This window comes from Capra hircus, chromosome 27 (genome assembly GCF_001704415.2).
Source record: "Capra hircus breed San Clemente chromosome 27, ASM170441v1, whole genome shotgun sequence".
Classification (NCBI taxonomy): Eukaryota; Metazoa; Chordata; class Mammalia; order Artiodactyla; family Bovidae; genus Capra; species Capra hircus.
In genome coordinates, this window is record NC_030834.1 from 14,398,501 (window position 1) to 14,421,544 (window position 23,044).

At 43.3% G+C, this 23,044-nt stretch overlaps 1 protein-coding gene across 1 annotated transcript in view; it reads right to left on the reverse strand.

Moving 5' to 3' along the window:
* The window catches only part of UNC5D (unc-5 netrin receptor D), a 631,871-nt gene that overhangs the window by 77,682 nt on the left and 531,145 nt on the right, over positions 1 to 23,044 (reverse strand). The window contains exon 8 of the mRNA XM_018042118.1: positions 18,797 to 18,829. Coding sequence (XP_017897607.1) covers positions 18,797 to 18,829 — 33 coding nt within the window. The remainder of the gene's footprint in view (positions 1 to 18,796; positions 18,830 to 23,044) is intronic.

The following is a 23,044-nucleotide window of genomic DNA, read 5'->3' on the forward strand; positions in this document are numbered from 1 at the left end:
ATGGCCAACATGGGCACAGCGTCAAAGAGCCACCCCAGGACACAGAATGAAACACTACCGGAATTTTTGGAGCTACGGATCAGGCAAAATGACAGATGTGGCTAGTCGCGAGTTGGACTCTCCAACAATAATCAGAAGACCTTGTATAAATCAAAGGGATGCGAGTTAAATAACTTAACTGCATTAAGGTAGCTTACCACGTAATGGAATCTGCAACAGAAGCAATTTTGCAAAGGATATAAGAGTTTTCAAGGAAAAACAGGCAACTGCTTAATTTGCTTGTTTTAGGAAGTCTTATTGCCCTGCAAAGTTTTTTTTTTAATATATATATATTTTAGTTTTGTTGGAAGACATGAGACCCACGTACAATGACAAAATATGGGTGAACCGCTCTGCTTGTCTATGGCCTGGGCGCATGCATTCACAGAGAGCATTCTCAGGTGAAAAGGTAACGCATGGTCTATGAGTCAAGAGACCAGAGCTCAGGAGTATGAACTTGAGCTTTGGCCCACGTCACTCAGTTCATCAGAACGCTGACAGTCATCAGGGTATTCACAATCATTATGAGTGACTTTCTGCTGTGAGATATGAAAAGCACTCGGTCCCAGGCACTCTTATGTCCATGGTAAATGTTTCCTGGCACCAACTGAATGCTTGACTCTAGAAGTTTGTTTCTGTAGACGAGGACTGGTCTCTAAGAGGGCACATGCTGTTTCTCCCATACCTCTCCTACTCCATCCTATTGAATGCATGGGCAAAGCAAAAATAAAAGCGTTAGTTTGAAATTTAGATGGTGGGTGTCTCCCCACCCCCCAAGACAACACTGTAGCTGCTTTCCAACCCTTTGGCTAGAGGTCCTCGGGGTATGGTTGATTCCTGAGGAGCCTCGGAATGGCTAGTGCAATTCGGCATGACATCTACCCAAGAACATGTAAGTCTTGAAGTGTGTTAACAATGGAAGGTGGCAAGTATTCACTACATAACTGATCTCCTTACAGATTATGTGGTAGGCATACTAAACAGGTCCAAAAGTAATTACTCTGTCACCCCTGCTGGGTTTAGCAGATGAAATAAACCCATCATATATTTACCTTGTAATTGCACAGCACTTAGGCTGTGCTCACCGCACCCTAATATGGTACTTATGTTATCAAGTGAGGAAGACTAACCACACGACTGAATTTATTTTCAACAAAGTTAGTGGACTATAAAATAAGGTGCCGCCAAATGAAAGCAGGAACAAGGAAATCAAGCAGAACCAGTTCAGTAATAGGGCGGCCAACACAGAAAAATAATTCACGGGGGAGAAAAACAGTCATCTCAAGAACAGTATTGGAAAGGTCAGGGGGTGATCAGATACTTTTCCTAACAGCAACCTGGGAGGTGTTGAGAAACAGTGTGATCTAGGCTTTAGTTCCACTTCATGGTGGTCCAAATGGGGGAGGGCTAGGGATGCTGGGGTATCAGTGGTGGTCTTCCCCGGCCCCCCAGAACCACAGGGTGAAGACTGATGCCACTGCCAAAGTTCCAGTGTCCACCTGGGTCACGCAGGGAGAAAGAAGGGGAGTCATCACCCCTTTCAGTCTCACCCTCCCTCTACTCAATTAAGTTCCTTGGAGGGAATCATTAGAGAAGAGAGAAGATGCAAAACACAACAGGTGTGGCAAGCCAGGGTACCAGGAGCAGGGAGAGAACTGGACTGAACCCAATGAGCCTTCCCCCTTCTTTCCTCCAGGTCCTTGGGCGCTGCTCAAGGATGGCACCATCATCTTAAAAGGTGTATCTGGGGACAGTACACCTGCTCGGCAACTAGAGAAAGAGCCTGGCAGTGTCCTGAATGCAGCTGCTCTGTCACTGAGCTGGCAAAGCAGACGCAAAGACATCTTTAGCTTCCCAGGTACTAAAATAGGAAGGACCAGAAGCCAAAGGATGACCAGCATAAAAGTACTTCTGCTGAAAATGGACATCACTGGACGTGAAATCCTGACACAAAACTCAGTAGCAGGAACAAGCTGTCTTTGTTCCCCTGGATTCCTATCTTGGTTTTTCTGGCGTCCACCCTCTTGCTACCCAGGTAACCAGAATTCTCCATTCTCAAGATACAAGTTCTGTTTTAGGAAAGGAGTCTCCGCCTTTAGATGAAGGTATCAACGTCAACTATAGCTCATTGTGCTTGCTCTTCTAGGAATATGTGCAGAACCTCTTAATAATCTCTTAATACTGAATTATAGAATTTTTAGACATGAATATGGGGACTTTGGGGCTAGGATAGGGAAAGAAGTGAGAGAGACTCATACAGGGATCACTGCTTCCCTAGGAGGCTCACCCTAGCACCTGGTGGGACAGTTTGACCTAGATTCAGAAGTCCATGGGATTCATTTTTACAAGAACAATCTGTCCTGGGAATTTGGTTTCTACATCTGATGATCTCATTCAACATACACTTGTGACGGGTCAACCGTTCGGTGGAAATGAAGACATATGGGTGAATTTTACACGTGGCCCATATTCTCTGTTGTTTCTTGTCTAAAAGACAAGGCTGTGATGGGACCCTGGTATCCAAGTGCAGCGACAGAGGCAGACATGAGGACTTGATGACTCAAGGCCTCATCAGTCATCCTTAGAGCTCAGTCTTCTAAAGCTGGGTCATCTACTTCCTTCTTCTTCCTCTTTTTCTCTTCTCTATTTACCTGCTTTTATTTCATCTTATTCTCTTTTCCCCCCTCCCCCACCATTTGCTAATCTTTTTTCTCCAGGACAGTAGAGTAGGTTTCCCTGTAAGGATTCCTATGTCTTACAAAGGTAATTGATTCTCTTTTCATGTGTGTCTAGGACCGGCCCCAGGAGAACCTGAGGCTTAGGCTGGATGTCTGTGTCAGTGAGCACACGGGCACTTGGAGGGGGTGCCACAGCAGAACCACTCCACATGTGCATGTGTGTATGTGTGCTCACACTCAGCTCTCATTGGAAGAGCATCAGCAGTCCCTGCTTCCACCTGCTAGCCAAAGGCCCTGTGCCCCTTTCAGATTGTAGGGACGGGTCTTTGTCATATACCCCCCATCCCTCTAGGCCCTACCCACCTCTATCTACCCATCTGTCGGTGCAGGGCCCCCTCCTCTAAGCCAGCTGGACTATGCCTTGGCTAGTCTACCAACCCTGCCAACCCCTGGTCCTCTAAACTCTGACATCACTTAGGGTTCCTATAACTCTTTTTGGATCTTTTGATGGTTAATGACCTGAATGCCAAGGCATCCTACCTGCTTGACGCTCGGCCCAAGCACTTCTCTGTCATTTCCCCGGGAAATGTGTGAGTCATCCTGTGCAACTATTTGTTGATTACTTCCTGGACTCAGACTAGCCTGAGGGAGACTGTAGATCCCCTGCCACAGAGACCTTCTTTTCCTTACAGATACACACACACATTTACATCTGTCTGCTCACTCTTGCATCTGGGGCTGGTTTGTTTTCCCCAACTCATTCTGAACAAAAAGCTTTGATCGGGCTATTCTGCCTTTGTGGGCATAGGGTGTTTCCCCCCCACCCGGATTTCTGTTATACATATCAATGGGTGATTGATGTCTTTCCTGGGTTTCCACCCCTGTTTCTTTTCTCTAAGCACTGTGAAAGCTTTAGGCCAAGTTCAGAAGGACGCAACATGTGGTATAAAAGCAAAAATATAAACGATGGGGAAATATCTTATATTGCAAATTAGTCAGAAACTACAGAGGGATCTGTTCATTGCTGGAAGGAGTGTGAAATATCTACAGAGAAAGGCTGCAAAGATTAGTAGTTGGAAACTAGGACCCTGGAAAGGAAATGTTTATGGGTTCATTTGGCCTGGAGAAAAGAGAACTATAAAGTGGCTTGTGGGGATCTTTAATGCATAAAGCGTGGTTCTAAAAAGAAGCTCACAGTAGGTGCCCAATGAACCTACATTTATGATGAAGCCAGTAACCAGCCCGTCACCCACTCTAACAAGGGCTGAAAAGGAGGACCCGGCCTTTTATTATAGCAATTGGGACTCTGTTAGATATTAAAATGACCTTTTCTACAAGGAGGGTTGTTAAAGAAAAAACAACTGCGCTGCATTTCTGAGGAAGCTTGTGAAATCTCCTTTAGAGTTTCTCAAAACCAGCATGACTTGACAACAGTCTGCAGTTATTATATTTTTGGTCAAAGCTGGTGAGAAAGGCTAAGTGACTTTTCAAAGTCCTTTAGAACTTCAGAGTTCAAGGACTAGGTATTCACAAGCTCCTGTCCTTATAAATTATAATCATACCTAGTCATTCATAGTGACTTATGTACGCCAAGGACTAAATTTAAGGGCTGTGTATTTAGTTTGCCTTCCTCTCTTTACAGGACTCTCATTTGGAAGACATATTAATGCCACTTATTCATGGAAATTTAGCTCAATTCCCACATTATGAGTTTAAGTATCAGATTAGCATCTATTTTATAGGATTAGATAGCTACACAAAATGAATAAAGGAGCACAACAAAATGCCTTTCAAAACATACAGTTAGAGAATTTGGGACTGGCATGTACACGTAGCTCGATTTAAAACGGGCCAACAAAGATCTAGTGTACAGCACAGGAAACTGCTCAATGTCATGTTAACAACCGACATGAGAAAAGAATTTGAAAAGAACAGATACATGCATATGGATCACTGAGTCACTTTCTGTACACCTGAAACTATCACAGTGTCGTTAATCAACTACACAGCAATATAAAAGAAAAAGTCAAGAAAAACACATTCTCTTTTTATCTTATTGGATACTGTAGAATGACCACTGCTCTTGTTTTAGGAGGAAAAAAACTCAGCAACTTGACTTGATGTATATAAGGCAGTGAATTACTAAGGAATTCACACAACAGAGCTTCACAAAGAGAAGGCTAGGAGAGAGAAAATGAATGGAAGACAGAAGAATTAGCTGCTCCGCTGGACTCCCAGGAAGCAGCAGTCTCTAGGCCAACCCCTCCTCATCCTGGCCCAGAGGTACAGACAGGGCTGTAAACATGGAGGGGTGTGCCAAAACATTTAACTGCACGCTAGCACATAACCAAAGTTCTTGTTCGAACTGTTCATACTTGTCATGAGAAACCACATTCCCTGAAAACAGCATCAGAAAATAACTTTAAAGTGGTCAGCTCTGGTCAACCACGGTGAGCAGTTCTGATGATACTTGCATTGCCTGGAATCTCACAATCCTGTCGCCAGTCAGCATCTCGGTTTTTCCACCTTGCCACCCTCCAAAAGCTCCTTGTTGTCATTAACAAGGACAGCAGCACATTCTTCAGGCACTGTCCTAGTCTTTTATTTACACGGATTAACTCATTTTAATCCTTCCAACAAACTTGTAAAAAGGTGCCAATTTAAATATTGAAACTGAGGCCAGAAAATCACTTGTCTTGCCCAAAGCCTCATGATGGTTAAGTAGCAGAGCTGGGATTCAATCCAAGGCAGCTTGACTCTGGCTCATTGCCTGTCCAGCTGTGAACCTCTGCCCTGGTCACACTGCCTGATACTGAAACCGCGCACAAGCCCCCGTGTCCTTGTCTTCTGCAGTGAGAGGCTGACTCAGAAGTTAACGACTGGGAAACGTGAAGATACAAAAAATGGCTGCTGGGCTGGGCAACTGAAAACTACTTAGACTCTCAATTTCCCACCTGGAAGAATAGCCAAACTACCTTTTCCCTAAAAGGTACATATAAACACTTGACGTGCAGGAAGCAGGCCCCCACCAGATGAAAACTGCTGACCACAAGAACACAGGTCCCAGACCAGTTGGAACCATCAAGCTGATGATGCTGTTTCCTTCTCACCTCCCCACCAATCAGAAGAATGTCCATGAGCTGATCACGTCCTCTGTGAACCATGACTATACTAAACTCCTCACTCCCCTCTCCAGGGCAGGGCATGCAGACTTGAAGGCATTAGCCCACTGTGGCCCCCTTTGCCTGGCAAAGCAATAAAGCGTTTTATTTCTATTTCACCCAAAACCCTGTCTCCGAGATGTAATTCAGCACCAGTGTACAGTAAGTCCCTTACATATGAGCCTTCAAGATGTGAAATTTCAAAGATGCAAATGTGCCCCAGTTGCTAGCTATTGTACTGTATTACTGTAATAGTACTTTCTAAGGTACTATACTGTAAGATTAAAAAAAAAAGTTCTCTATTTTTTGTGCTTGTTTTTTATGTACTATTTGTGTGAAAAGTATTATAAGCCTATTACAGAAGAGTATTATACAGCCGATTGTATTAGCTGGGTACCTAGGCTAACTTTCTCAGACTTACAAACAGAGTGGACTTACGGACGTACTCTTGGAACAGAACTCGTTCATATGTGGGGGACTTACTGTACGGAGGCTGGAAATTTCACCAACAGAACCTCTTGATGGCAAGGGTAACCCAGTAATGGAGCACTAAGCTTGTGCCTGCTTCTCTGAGAACTGCAGGTGTGATCATATTCTCAGGCTCACAATCAAATCTATTTGCCATAGAAGTATTCTATTTCTTCTTTTACAGATGACGGCACAGGTTCAGATAGGGTAGAGGCTTCTTCATGAGAAAATGGCAAAGGTAGGGTTTGGACACCCATCTGTCTTCACTCCCCAGTGGTCTAACCATCACAGGATGGCCTCCTCACCTCTCCTCCCTGCACTGGCTTGACTATCCCTGCTGGACGAACCCACCAACTAGACTGGTGGGTATCATCAAAACCCCAGTGCTCTGCAAACCCACCTGGGCCTTCTTTGCAGCCTCACATTTATTGTATTCATGTCCCATGACCGAGAACGACTTTTCATCAACACAGTTACTCTGGACTTCATTTATTTTCTTCATCACAGAGGTGATCTCACTGCCCACTTTTCCATGTGAGTCCCCTTCCCTCCAGCACACACAGACACCCTCTCCCGCAACTCAAAATTCCTCTGCTCCGTCCTGTGCTTTCCTTTCCCTGTTCCCTGAACAGCTGCTCCTCCTCTGTGTCAGGCCGGCTCTGATCCGCCCTCTCCTGCCTCTGCAGGGACCTGGCCTCATTCATTATTCCCTTTCGGTCTCACATCTTTCAACTTTGCCTCCACACCTGCGCCTTGCCTTCTGCCTCCAAACACGGCCTGGTTTCCCTAATCACCTCTACCCCAATCCTTCTCCTGACTTACTCCCTGATAGATCTCTGATAGAGGCAGTCTTTTGCATATCCATGAAATTCTAAGCTCTTTATTGAAAAGAATTATAAAAGGCATTTTTAAAACATTAAACCTTTCTTGATCATAATTTCCCTAATCAGTTAACCTCTATCCCTGTTGAAATGGAAGAATAAATAGAAAACACACACAGGATGAGGAAGTACTTTAGGAACTATAAAACGTTACACTACACCAAGAAAAAAATTCATCCTTCAACTAAGCCAGACAGATATGGCTTCAACTAAGCCAACATATATGATATTGCCTACATGTGGAATAAAGCATGATACAAATGAATGTATATAAAAAATAGACCCGTAGACATAGAAAACAAATAATGGTTATGAAAGGGGAAAAGGGAGGGGATGAGATAAATTAGGCATTTGGGATTAACAGATACACAGTACTATATATAAAATAGATAACCAACAAGGACCTATGGTTTAGCACAGGGAACTATACTCAATATTTTGTAATAACCTATAAGGGAGAAGAAACTGAAAAACAAAAGATAGACATATATATATATATATATGTGAATCACTTTGCTGTGTACCTGAAACTAACATAACATTGTAAATGAATTATACTCAATAAAATAAAATACACAAAATTAAAAAAATAAATAAAAGTAACCACTGTGGATAGTGTATTTGGGATCTTTCAGGAAAAAAATTGTAAATTTCCATTTTTTTAAACTATCCTTACTCTAAAAGTTATATAATCATTATTATATTTCTATATGATTTCCTTTACTACATTGCTTTTTTCCTCCCATTGTGTACAATATCTTGTAGATCATTCCTATCAGAACGTACAGACATACTTTACTTCTTTTTACATGGGCTCAGCCCACTGCCAGGCTCTATCATGATTTACCTTGTTCACTGTTTCTATACATTTCATTGCTCTTTTATGCTATTAAATTCTGACTTTTGCCCAAACCACTGTTTCCTCCTGAAGATTGTTCACAACCACTCCATCAGACAGTGCTAACTACTACTTTGATGCCCAAAAGTCTTCAATCAGGATCTTTTGCCTCGTCTCCTGTCTGAAGTCCTCATCATCCTCTTGCTCAATGGATAAAACCACCGCACCACTGTGCATTGTGCTAACATCTCAAATTTGTCATCTGTTATACAAGGTCACCATTCTTATCTCTTCAAGTATTTTCTTGAATTCCCCTTTTCTAGTAATGACATCATCAGAGACCAGGCTTGAGCCTAAAGAGTCACCTTTCCTTTTCTGCCCATTGACCCCTTCCCCAAATGACTTACACGGCTTACTGAAACATCCCCAGTGCCTCTCACATCTCAGTTTCGATAGCAGGCACCCACATGGCACAGCCTCACCTAGCCTGGAACCGAGGCCACAGTCTTTACTCATTCTGAACTGTTATATGAGTGGCTTACTCTCCCCAAACACAGTTCTGGTCCTGCCACTTCAAAACTTATCAATGACTCTTGAGTAGGCATCGAGTTCACTCTAACAGGGGCTTCCCTTATGGCTCAAGATACTTTCTGCTCTGCCCCATCCTAAGTTTTAACTGTTTTTGCTCATTTCTCCTCTATATGGACCCTCCAACTTCTGCTTCATTGGCTGTACTAAAGCCTTCGACTGTGTGGATCACAACCAACTGTGGGAAATTCTCAGAGGTGGGAAATTCTTAGAGATGGGAATACCAGGCCATTTCACCTGCTTCCTGAGAAACCCATGCCAGTCAAGAAGCAACAGTCAGAACTGGACATGGAAGAATGGACTGGTTCAAACTGGGAAAGGAGTATGCCAAGGCTGCATATTGTCACACTGCTTATTTAACTTCTATACAGAGTACATGATGTGAAATGCAAGGTAGGATAACGCACAAGCTGGAATCAAGATTGCAGGGAGAAATATCAATAACCTCAGATACGCAGATGACACCTCCCTCATGGCAGAAAGTGAAGAGGAACTAAAGAGCCTCTTGATGAAGGTGAAAGAGAAGAGTGAAAAAGCTGGCTTAAAATTCAACATTCAAAAAGCAAAGATCATGGCATCCGGTCCCATCACTTGATGGTGACTACATGGGGAAACAACGGAAACAGTGATAGATTTTCTTGGGCTCCAAAATCACTGTGGATGGTGATGGCAGCCATGAAATTAAAAGACTCCTGCTCCTTGGAAGGAAAGTTATGACAAATCTAGGCAGTGTGTTAAAAAGCAAAGACATCACTTGGTTGACAAAGGTCTGTATAGTCAAACCTATGGTTCTTCTAGTAGTCATGTATGGATGTGAGAGCTGAACCATAAAGAAGGCTGAGTGCCAAAAAATTGGTGCTTTCAAACTATGGTGCTGGAGAAGACTCTTGAGAGTCCCTTGGACAGCAAGGAGGTCAAACCAGTCAATCTTAAAGGAAATCAACCCTGGATATTTATTGGAAGGACTGATCCTGAAGCTCCATTATTTTTGCCACCTGATGCGAACAGCCATCTCACTGGGAAAGATCCTGATGCTGGGAAAGATTGAAGGCAGGAGGAGAATAGGGTGACAGAGGATGAGATGGTTGGATGGCATCACCGACTCAATGGACATGAGAGTTTGAGCAAGCTCTGAAGACAGTGAAGGACAGGGAAGCCTGGCTTGCTGCAGTCCACAGGGTCTCAAAGAGTCAGACACGATGGAGCAACTTCACTGGTTCACTGGAAGCAACTGAACAGCAACATGGACCCTACTTTTTAGGTGAATCCAATTATAGACCTAACTCAAAGATATTATGGGTTCAGTTTCAGACCACTGCAAAGAGCAAATCTCGTAATGCAGACAGGCACAGCTTGCTTGGTTTTCTGGTGCATATAGAAGTTATGTTTATACTATACTATAGTCTGTTAAGTATGCAATAGTATTTATCTAAATGAAACAATGGCTATACCTTAACTAGAAAATACTTTATTGCCAAAAAAATGGCAGCCATCATCTGACAATGCAGCGCTGCCACAAATCCCAACTTGTTAAATTAAAAAAAAAAAAAAAAAGCAGTATCTACAAAGTACAGCGATGACTGCCCAGATTCATTTTCTTCAAATAGACTTTGTACTTCAGTGGACTTCTTTTTTTGTTGTTGTTGTTCAGATGTTTTGCTTTTTCTGAAAGGCTCCCTCCTCCAATATTTGTTTTAATTCTAGCCATTCTCCCAAGATTGAAGATAATCTATTTAATAAAATGTTTCTTGAGAATGCACATTCAGACGTGTTTTATTCTTTTCAGTAAAGTTTCCAGATTAAGCAACTATAAATATGATACAGTTAAATTTGAATTTCTGATCAAGAATGTATAACTTGAGTAGAAGTATTTCTCATGCCATATTTGAGACATGCTTATGTCAAAAATGTATTCACTGCTGATGTGAAATTCAAATGTAACCAAGGGTTCTCTATTTTATCTGGTAATTCTACCTTTGGATTGCAAAAGAACCGTCTTTTTCCCCATCAGGAAGACCAAGGTAAAATGAGAAAGAGAGTCAAAAAGCAGGATTTGAAATCCAGCCCTTGAGAAAATGACTTCACTTTCATTTCCTACTCTGGGAATTCACGATATAAGTTCTAACTTTGAATATAGTAATACGTGGGGAGATGGGACCTGTGAATTCACATTTTTAGCAAGTACCCTGAGTTATTCTGATGCTGAAGAACATTATATTCTATCACTTATTCACTGTGGCTGTGCTTAGTTCCAAGGTATTTAATGAAGGAAACTTCATCATGTCCAATAAGGTCAACGATATTCTTAAAAATGGTCATAAGATGGGATAGAATGGTCATATTATGATGGGATAGAAATTAGATAATAAAAAGATTGCAAGCAGTAAGAAAATCACAAATGATGCACATATGCTCAGGTTGAACTGATTCACAGCAGGAATGATTCTGAAGGACAAACAAGTCATGCAATTTGCGGAAAATGCTATATTTATGTAATGGAAAATGATCAGCAGGAGATGAAGAAAAATGAAGGGATAAATAGAAAAAAAAATTATCCTGTAAAGCATGGGTAGAAGATTAGCATTGATGCCAGTCACCTAATGTTAGCTTAAAGACCTAGAAGTCTGCGGAGAATTTCAAGATATCAAAGCTCAGCATTCAGAAAACTAAGATCCTGGCATCACTTCATGGGAAATAGATGGGGAAACAGTGGAAACAGTGGCTGCCTTTATTTGGGGGGGCTCCAAAATCACTGCAGATGGTGATTGCAGCCATGAAATTAAAAGACGCTTACTCCTTGGAAGGAAAGTTATGACCAGCCTAGACAGCATATTCAAAAGCAGAGACATTAGTTTGCCAACAAAGGTCCGCCTAGTCAAGGCTATGGTTTTTCCAGTGGTCATGTATGGATGTGAGTTGGACTGTGAAGAAAGCTGAGAGCCGAAGAATTGATGCGTTTGAACTGTGGTGTTGGAGAAGACTCTTGAGAGTCCCTTGGACTGCAAGGAGATCCAACCAGTCCATTCTAAAGGAGATCAGTCCTGGGTGTTCATTGGAAGGACTAATGCTGAAGCTGAAACTCCAATACTTTGGCCACCTCACATGAAGAGTTGACTCACTGGAAAACACCCTGAGGCTAGGAGGGATTGGGGGCAGGAGGAGAAGGGGGCGACAGAGGATGAGATGGTTGGATGGCATCACCGACTCGATGGACGTGAGTTTGAGTGAACTCCGGGAGTTGGTGATGGACAGGGAGGCCTGGCGTGCTGCGATTCATGGGGTCGCAAAGAGTCAGACACGACTGAGCGACTGACCTGAACTGATGGCTCAATGTGGGCTTCCCAGGTGGCTCAGTGGTAAAGAATTTGCCTGCTAGTGCAGGAGCCACAGGAGACGTGAGTTTGATCCTGGGTCAGGAAGATTCCCTGGAGGAGAAAATGGCAACCTGCTCCAGTATCCTTGCCTGGAAAATCCCACGGACAGAGGAGCCTGGCGGGCTATAGTCTATAGGATGATGAAGAGTTAGACGTGACTGAGTGAGTGAGCATGCCTGCATGGTTCATGGTTCAAGGCTGCAGATAGTTCTATGTGTTCAAGGTACCATTCAAGTCTATACAGCATGAAAAAGAATGTCCAACCTGCTAGTATGGACTCTGCATCTTTTGAGGAGTTCTCTAACCCAAGAATGTGTATTCCCAGAATCCACATTATTCCACTATAGATGAAAGCAGTATACTTGGGGGAAAAGATGTAGAATGGATTACGTGTCAGTAAGGCGATGAGAAACACCTAATGTCTAGACTATACGGACACACTAGAGAAGGAAACAGCAACCCACTTCAGTATTCCTGCCTGGAGAATTCCATGGACAGAGCACCCTGGTGGGCTACAATTAATGGAGTCTCAGAGAGTCAGACGCGACTGAGCGACTAACACACAAGGACACACTGGGGTCATTCTTTGATAGAAATGATTCTAGAAAACTTCCCGTTTGGACTTTCACCTAGCACCGGGCACCAAATAGATGATTATTAAAAACTGCCTCCTTACTTCCCCTCTTCTCAAATCATTTGTCATCTTCTACTTTGTACTGAAGTTGTAGGGAAGAAACATTTCTTATTGTTTCCTTCACACTTCATGGGGCCAAGACTATTTATACAGAATAATTGTGCAATAAATATCTACTACACGAATGAGTTAAAATAAATACATAAAAGCAAAGTCTTTATTTTCACCTTAACAATAAAAGGCTCAGTGAGGAGTTAGCGGGAAGATGTAAGACCATAATAACAAATATGAATTGAACATCTAATACATACTATTTCATGCGTGCTCAGTTGCTAAGTCGTGTCTGACTCTTCCGTGACCCCAGGGACTATGGCCCAACAGGCTCCTTTGTTCATGGGATCTTCCAGGCAAGATTACTGGAGTGGGTTGCCATGCCCTCCTCCAGGGGGATCTTCCCGACCCAGGGACTGAAACCATGTCTCTTGCATCTCCTGCATTGGCAGGCAGGTTCTTCACCACTGTGCCATGTGGGGATGGCAGTAAATGCCACAAGCATAAGGGTGAACAGACCCTATACTGTTTACCAGATGATCGGAAGGATGTCTATCAGAGAGGGAATTCAGCCTGGGATAAACGCAGTGAACATACAGGATAGAAATAGGGAAACTGCTTGACAATCGGCCAATTAGAGGTGTAACTAACTCAGACTTTAGGGGCTTTGCAGAGGCAAGACCCAAACTGAAGCCTGAAGGAAGGATTCATTCAACAGGGTAAGATTAGGTGGAGGGACAGTTTTCTGGTAGACATAACAACATATAAAGAACTATATGCCCAAACGGGCCCAGGGTGTTCAGAAAACTAAGAAGCTTTGTTTGGTGGAAGAATATAGGGTAGAAAGGGAAATACCTAATGATTAAGCAGCTTGAGCGAAGCGGATACGACTAAACAATGCCATCTGAGACCAGATCCCATAGACAGTAGATACCTTGTACTTTATCTTAAAAATAATGATCAGCTCTTGTAAAGGTTTAGACATGGAAGGGATGTGACCAGAACTGATTTTTTTTTTTTTTAAAGATCAGATAAACTGACATCAGCCAACTCCAGATATAGGAAGCAATGGCAGAAGTCCTGGTTAGGAAGAAAGGTGTCCTGAATATTCAGGTTTTGTCTTGGACACCATCTTCCTTTCACTTGGCTTTTCTCTCACTACGCTGGCTGTTTTCCTGTCTCCTGTGCAGCACCTTCTGACCTGCCCTATATCTCAGTGTGGATGTCTTTCAGGGCTGCAGCCTCAGATATGTTCTCTGTTTGCACTCATTATCCAGGGATCTCATTCAACCTATTGGTTTTAAATATCATCTGGACACTGACAAGCCCCAGATTTATGTCACTGCCAGGATTCTCCTCTGACCTCCAGACTCATATATTCGACTGCCTGTTTAAGAAGTATCTTAAATGTAGCATTTATAACACTGAACTCTTGAGTCTCCCTCCAGATAAGCTAAACCAAGTTTGCCCCAGATCAGTAATAGCCAGCCTATCCTTCAGGTTGCGTAGCTCAAATTTTGGAATCATCCCTGATGCTTTTCTTTCTCTCATACTCTATCTAATGCATTAGCAACTCCTTTTGACTCTGCCTCCCAAAGATATCCAGATTATGGACCTTTCCTACAATTTCCAATGCTCTCTATCTGGCCCAAGCCACACTCATCTTGAATCTAGGTTATTATAAAAGTTATATTGTAATAGCCTAGATCATTGTAACAGATCTTGTTTCTGCTCTGGCTCCCTGTATGCTTACATTCCCTGCAGTGGGTAGTTTATCTTTGAAAATATTAGATCATGTTACTATGAATAAACACCTTCAATAGCTTTCCATCTCACTCACAGTAAAGGTCAAAGTTGTTACCACAGCCTATGATAAACTTGGTACTTTTCCCCCATGCCCCACTTCTTTGACCTGAGCTATTATGCCTCTTCCCGTTGCCACTCTGCTCAGATACCTAGCCTAATTGTTCCTTGGATACCTCAGCAGCTTCCCATCACACAGCTGTGGCATCCCACTCTTCCTTTGCCCTGGATGTTCTCCTCCCAGACGAACTTGTTCAGTCGTGTCTGACTCTTTGCAACCCCTTGGACAGTAGCCTACCAGGCTCTGCCGTCCATGGGATTTTCCAGGCAAGAATACTGGAGTGGGCTGCCATTTCCTTCTCCAGGGGATCTTCCCAACCCAGGGATCGAACCTGGGTCTTCTGCATTGCAGACAGACGCTTTATCATCTGAGCCACCAGGGAGAATGTTTGTTCCCTTGCTTTTCTTCAGGTGTCTTCTTAAAGGTGATTTTACTGCAGAGAGCTTCTCTTAACAGCTTACACAAAAAAGCAACATTCCCTCCATCCCTACCTGAGCCTCTTCTGCTTTATTTCTCTTAATGACACTTGTCACCACCTCCATGGCACCCAGCCCTCTATATAATTTTCTTTTTTTTTTTTTTTCCACCTCCCTCACTAGATCTGCAGGCTTCATGGGAGCAGAAACTGTACCTGGCAGGCTCAGTATTTGTCACCTACAGCATGTCCACGCCCATGGGGGATACTCAATAAAAAGATGCTGAATGGAGGGAAGGGTATGGAAGAGAGAAAATGGAGTGAGTTGGTGAACTTGATCTATCTGTGTGGCAGAATGGTTAGATGGTGATGATTCACTGAGTACTGAGCTGGAGAAAGGAGAGGAAAAAGACAGCAGTCTAGGAGGCTGTGCAAGTGTGGGACCCTACTGAGCTGAAGGCATAGCATTCACTGAATGAGAGAAGATGGGAGGAGGCCTGGGTTAAAGACACAGAAGGACACATTCAGGTTTGAAAAAGCTGAGATCTGGGTAACTGGGAGACATTTAACTGGCAGAATCCTGGAGGTAACTGACTCTAGACCAGGCAATGGGATTTGGGCTTAGTGTGTGTTTCTATTAGTTACCAAAATACCTGGGAAGGAGATGGAGAAAGAATACATTCTGTGCTATTTTCTAGGGGGTACCTGACTCCTTTTCATCCCTAAGGTGAACTTGCTGAACCAGTCGCTCCTTGGGGAGCCTCTTAGCAAAGCCTCATTCTCAAGCTTCCAGGAGTCTCACTGTATGCACGCGACCATTTTTCAGCCTGACTCCGGGGGTGCGTGTTTGCCATTCAGAACCTACTATATTTTACTGCACTTCCTGACATTGTTACACAACATTTATTGAAAGCACATTTGATGGTAATGAAGTTTCTATTAACTATGATTAAATCTCATAAAGCACCTGAAGATAATTTAAGATGTGCAGAAGCAGAAAATGAAACATTCGGTTTAGTACATTAGGAAACGTAATTGATTAAATTATCTCATTTACAATAAGTGCTTTCATGAGCGATGCCGAGCACAGATTTCCCCCAGTTTGTCATTATGATTTGCCAACAGATACCTTCAGACTTCACTTTCTTTTCACACCTCCCCACGACTCAGAGCCGGTTCCTCAGCCCGCCTCACACGGATCTGTGCGGGAGGCTCTGAGAGATGGCTTCCACCCGCCCCACCTTGCAGAGGATCACGTGCACGGCTATATACAGAGAAAGGTTGTTTCTCAATTATCTTCATAATTGACTTTGATTTTGCATCAGTGATGATTCATGGAGTCTTCCACGAAGCCCTGCTTTCACTGAACAAAACTGCAGCCTGCCTCTGGATGGTGCACTCCTAACCACGCAGCCTCCAGAACCCTGATCGGATGCCTCTGGGAGCCTTCTGCAATCACACTGATTCTGTTAAGGTTTTATTTTTAGAAAATCACAAATTAAAACAGTTTAAGCGAGTCTGCAGCAATATCCACCAATTAAGCACGGTGTACAGGAGTGAGAACCCCAAGCAAAAACTCATTCAGGAAGTCCCTGAGGACCAGAAATAGCCACTGGGGGTTTTATGGCTGGATGTACAGATGTAACCAAATTAGAACAGCACTGGGCTCACAAACTAAGCGTGAAATTCATTTTAAAAAAATACACATGCAGGGCTCCCTGGTGGCTCAGTGGTAAAGAAGCCACCGGCCAGTGCAGGAGCCACAGGTTCGATCCCTGGGCCGGGAAGAGCCCATAAGCCATGGAGCAACTCAGCCTGTGCATGGCAACTGCTGAGCCTGTGCGCAAGAGCCCGGGAGCCATAATGACTGAAGCCGTTTCGCCGTACAGCCCTTGCTCCACAACAAGAGAAGCCACAGCAATGAGAAGCCCACTCACGATAACTAGAAAGTAGTCTCCGCTCACAGGCAACTGGAGAAGACCTGTGCACAACAACGAAGACCCAGCCCAGCCAAAAAATAAACAAAATAAAAATATCTTTAAAAACACACACATATTGGCTGCCACATGGCTACCGATCATTTTGATTGTGCTTGACATGAGGACCAGGGGATGCGGGGGTGGGGTGCTCTATGATCAAGAGGCATTGGTGAGGGGCTCCACTTCCTCCAGGGAAACCCTGAGGTCTTGACCAGACAGATATTCATCGACCCACTCCTTCTCCCTCTCTCCGCATGTGTGCACGCACTCACACACACACAATACACAATTTGGGTTCCCCAGCGACTATCTTCCTATGGAGTTCCAAATCCACCATGCATGACTTAAAAGCCGCTAACTCCCAATAATGACTTTATGGGCAGCAGACGGCAGGGCAAACAAATTAAGAAAGCTTGTTTCTGTTGTTTGGCCAAGTTCTCCGACTCTGGAAGTCACGGCACCCTTCTATGTCAAGCCTGCCTGAAGCAACATCTGAAATAGGAACATCACAGCTTCACTGTATCTTTTTCTCTCATGCCTCCTGACCCTTGTTCCCCAGATACCAATTTCTGTTTATCTTCACAGGGCCTTAATTCTTTCAAAGAAGGTGGCTAATAAAAGCTGTTAAGTCTCCCAAGCTATTTGAATTTTAATACCCTAGGATTTAAAAGATCAAAAGCCGTTCCGTTTAGACTAAAATGGGAGATACTAGTTAAGAACATCTTTCACAAGCTTTACAAACCAAACTCTCCTATTGCCAAGAGCTACACTGCTGATGCCCTTCCATGTGGACTTTGACGTCTCTATGACACCCTGATATACTTTACATATTTCTGAGAGTCACTGGGGGAACATATTAAAATGTAGATTCTCAAGAGTTCTCCCTGCCCCTGTACCAGGGATTCAGATTAATTTATTTTATTCTTTTGCAGGGTCATATTTAACCAGCTTCCACCATATCCCAAGATTCTGATGCATGCGGTTGCTTATCTAAGTTTTGAGAATATTTTTCTAAGACACTGGTTCTCAATCCGAGCTTCACAATGAAATCCCCTAAGGAGCTTTTAAAACTGAGTATTCCTGGGTTCTAAATCTCCTCTTCTCATATAATTTCCCTGGGGTGACAGCCCAGGAACTGGGATTTATAAAAGGCTTCCAGGTGGCCCCCAAGTTCAGCCAGGTCTGAGCACCATGAGGCTGAACGTGGAGCTGACAATCATCGCAGCTGTGCTCCTTCCCCAAATCTGGTGGATGCCCAAGATGCAGGGAAGGCAAAGTCCTCACCAGGAAGCAAGCCAGTGGACTGGGAGCTCCAGCCAGTAGACTGGGAGCTCCAGCCAGCATCCACCCCCCACCCCTCATTAGGTTCAATTCCTGGCCATTTCACTGTGGTGCTTATCTAATCAGTTGCCATGGATTTCAGGGTTCATCTCTCAGGTGCCCCCTCCCACTCCTAGATGGAAAGTTCTGTAATCAGGCTACTGCCCAAGGTTGCTCTTGTGAAAGCCTGTACTGACAAATATTTATAAATTTTAATGAGATAAGTCTCAGAAATAAGAGTCCTAGATGACATCTGTAGAGAAATGGACAGCTACCCGCGGACGGAATCAAAGCAGAGATTTAATCAGAAGGAGGGGTGGGGTGTGCATATTTATTTTCCATTTTAACCTCTGATATGTGACTCCAAACCCAATAAGAAGAAATCTCCCCCCAAGAGCCCTGGATCTTTCGTAGGAACTGCAATTCTGTTTGGCTCCTAAACAAATATAACAGTAAAGCAGCAAATATGAGAACAAATGATATCCGCAAGAGGAAAAATAACTTACTTTGGGGTTTTATTTCATGAAGAGGTTTTTTATCTAAAAGAAAGAAAGAGAAAAAAAAAAGAAAGTTGCATTTAATAAATTCACACGGAGCAGATATATATTCTATATCCCTTCACGTCTACCTCTATAAAGGAAACACTTTCTTTCTGCAGACACTATGGATTATGTTGTTTCTATTTTTCCTTTTCATTCTAATTTACAAAAATTTTTTTCTCTTTGGCAGTATTTTTTCTAGGATGATTGCTTCATTCTTTTAAAATAAAATTCCCTCAGGCTTACTCGAGTTTCTGTCTGCTGCATTTGCCAGATTCTTATCAGCACGATGAGAGCAGAGAGCTTGCAGCCTGCCCTGTTTTATATCCAGCCAGGAGTCTGCTCAGGTAAGGAATGCTATTTCACTACATATGATGGTAGAAAAATGAATCATGAATAAATATTTAAAGGCATCCTGCATTGGTTTGCAGTTATCATGGCCTGGGTAAATAGTTCCAAACTCTGCTGGTTTTTTTTTTTTTTTCCTGTTCTTGTTGGGTATAGATGTAGTATAGTGAGTGTGTTGAAGGTTTGTTTTTAAGAAATTATGTTTTGTTTCAGATCTCAATTATCTGTTAAAAGGCGGATGATCTTAACGGAAAGGCATCCTTCTGATCCTGGTATTGAACAGGGCAGTGGTCAGCTGAGATGGATACAGAGAAGAGACACTCAATCTTTTCTAAAGTGAGCTAGACATATTTATCCTTTTATTTATCCATATATTCTTTTCACATCCCTTCATCCACCATCTTCCTGCCATCTCCCATCACTAAATAATTCTGCAGTCATCCTGCAAATCACTTGGAGACATGGTGCCTGGGACTCTGTCTGCCTTACACCACAGTCCCTCCAACTGACCACTGCCCTGCCCTTGGTCCCATCCCAGGCCAACACGACTCTACCACCAGGCAGAAACCCAGGAAGACTACACTTCAGACTATATGTTAAGCTCCAGAGGATCTGCAGGGTGTGTCACCCCTCTCATTGGTGCCTTCTCAGGGTGTCGATGGAACACCATCAGACAGCAAGCACAGGGGCTGTTGCTAACATTCAGAGAGTGCCATAACGTAGGGGACCTTGAAAGGTCACCCTGGGTTCTCTCCTTCCCCTGTTAGCCTGAAGGCAAGCCAAGCGGGGTGAGACAATGTCATTCTGGATTATGTTTTGAACGGAATCAAATCTCACGCACTACACATCTGAGAACTTCATAAATATTATCTGGCTGACTGCATCTTAACCCCTCCCAGGCAGACAGTCATAGCTAGGCTCCAAATCCTTCAGAGAGCAGGAGTATCTCTTACCCTAACCTGCTCCTGCCCTAAAGACTGATTTTGACAGAAAACCCTTGCCATGTGTTTCAGATGCAACTCTTGCATATTTTGCCATCTGTTTTGTGATGGAAGTAGCTTTTAAAAGTTGTGTGTAAATCATACTTCTGCAAATGGACCATCTTTTTTTTTTTACAGTAAGGGGAAAGTTCACTGACTAAGGGTGATTTCTGGCCAATCTTTTTTAAAAATGAAATCCTGGATCTTCTCTGGTAGTCCAGTGGTTGGGACTTCATCTCCCAGGGCAGAGGGTGTGGGTTTGATTCCTGGTTAGAGAGCTAAAATCCCACAGGCCTCGTGGCCAAAAAAACCCAAAACATAAAACAGAAACCATTATCGTCACAAATTCAATAAAGACTTTAAAAAATGGCCCATTCAAAAAAATCTTGAAAAAAAATCCTCACAGAAGATAATTTGTTCAAATTGATATGATCAGATTCTTACACAGTCAGGTTTCTTTAAGCCCAAAGCTTGCATTTCCCTGACTGCACAGATTCAATACCATATTAGTTTTCCTGAGAGCAGGTGGAAACTCCCAAGGTCCAGATGCTAATGCACTCAAGAATTAGAATAAAACGACTTTGGTGGTTTTAACCTGACTTCAGTTTTTGCTTATTGCACGCTATCTGGAGAGCATTTGGCATGGGCATAGCCCTGCTGGCAGGCCAAGGCTGAAACATCTGAAAGTGAGGCATTGCTAGGACCACACAAAGAGACAGGCAGAACAGCTGTTCAGAGCTCTGGCTGAGCTTAACAGTATTTTCTTCCCTCTAAACCACAGGAATGAAGATTATGCCGGGTAGCAAAATGAAAATCGATTAAAAACAGGTTAGATGTATAACTGCTCCTCGGAAAAATACATTAAATATAGCTGTAAAAACAAACAAAAACAGGGTGGTTCTACCTGGTACAGTTCTGAAAAATGAGAAGAGTGGTTGGGGATGAAAATTCCAAGGCTAAGGACCCTGGACAGAGGACCACATGGATGCACAGAGCAGAAGAGGAAGCATTTTGTCCTCTGACCTTGCCACCTCCAGCTCTGGGGTTGTCATCGTTGGCAGTGGGATTCATGCAGACTCTCGAGATCAGAAGTCTCAGGTTGTCTTCATATATCTCTGTGACCTCAATGTTCCCCACAGTAAAGTGGGAGCAGTATGGTTCTTAAAGATTGGTTCCAGGGTTTGAACAGAACCCGGAAGCCGTGAAGCAGAGGGCTAGCACACGCTTAGCATCAATAAATAGCAGTTGATAAGTAATACTGTAACTGTCACACGTTATGAATATCATCATCATACTCGTTCAGAGGACAAAAGTGACCCACGTGCTGCTGCATGGAAACCAGGCACAGCTCTAAGTCAGAAACGCTAGTGAATTTCAGGGGTAGTTGAACTGGAGTCAAGAAACATGTGCCTAATGACTTCCCTGGTGGTCCCGTGGTTAAGACTCTGCGCTCCCAATGCAGGGATCCCAGCTTCAGCCCCAAGTCAGGGAACTCAGATCCAACATGCCCCAATTAAAGATTCCGCATGCTGCCACAAAGACCCTATATGCCAAAACTAAGACCCGGCGCAGCCAGAACATCCCAAACCCCCCAAAACAAAAGGAATGTGTGCTGACTCCTGGCCTCTGATTGCTGGCACCAAGGGCAAGTTGCAACTTTACTCTGATACATAAGAAGGACAAGGATGAGAAGACCACCCACATGGGCGCCCTAGCTGCCACCCCTATAAATCTTTAGAATAACTACCAAAGACATTCCATAGAAATCCACATAAAATGAATTTCAGAAATAAGAGCCAAAAGTGTTCAAACGGCTGCTTCTCTATCATTGGTGACAATGCTAAGAGCTGGCACGTGTGTTTGCCTGCATCTTCTCATGGGAAAGGCTGGAAGTCACTGATGCCCACGAGGGCTTTAGTCCCCTGGCATTGGCATCAGAATTGGGTTTTGCTGTACTTTTGTGAAATGCCAGTATCTCATCAGCAAGCTGCTCTCAGAGACCCTTTTCCTAGCTTGAAATGTCTGATTAGAGATTGTTCTACCGTGAGCTCCAGAGAGGGCTCCCCACTACCCGCCCCCAGACCTCACGGTGCTGTGCAAGAACAGCCCACCTCATGGTTCATGTCCTTTCATTCTGTTTGCATAATCATTTTCTCACAAGGCTCAGGGCCACACAGCTACTGGCCTTGGTCAACCAAATCCTGTTTTAATTTCACCTCTCTCCAAGGCCATGGTTCAAATGACCCCTTTAGTAAATTAATCTATGAAAGCCGTGGTTCTTCACATGGGCTGCACATTACAATTATCGGGGAGGTTTTTGTTTTTGTTTTTTAATACCCATGCCTGGGCCATCCTCCAAGAACTTCTAATTAATTGGGATTTGTGTATTTGTGATTACTGAGGGCACCCCCACTTCCTAATAACAAATCTGGGGCTCTGTGTACTCAACTTTGGTTGCTCTCTGCCTCTTTAAGAGGCTCTGGGGCAGCTGGAGTGTACAGATGGGTCCAGAAGGATCTTAGAGGCAGAAAAATGTAATTCTGAGCCAGTGGCAGCTGATCTGTGGTTTGGGGAAATCCTACCAGTTTTCACAGGGTCTAACATATACACCAAGAGTATCTTCTGGGTAAACGGAAATTGATAATAAGGAATTATAACTCAGTCTTCTGATGATTTTGCTAAAGATGCAAAAGCTAAAGACGCAAAAAAGTGTTTCTTAATAGCGTTTTAAATTGTTATGCTTTCTTTTAAACTCATTTTTAAATTTATAGTTACTGCAGTTATTGTATCAAAAAAAAAATAGATAAGTGCAAGAAAACCCTGCCTAATTCCACCACCAAGAGACAATCACCATTATGCTAAATGATATATAAAAGTCTAAGCTCTT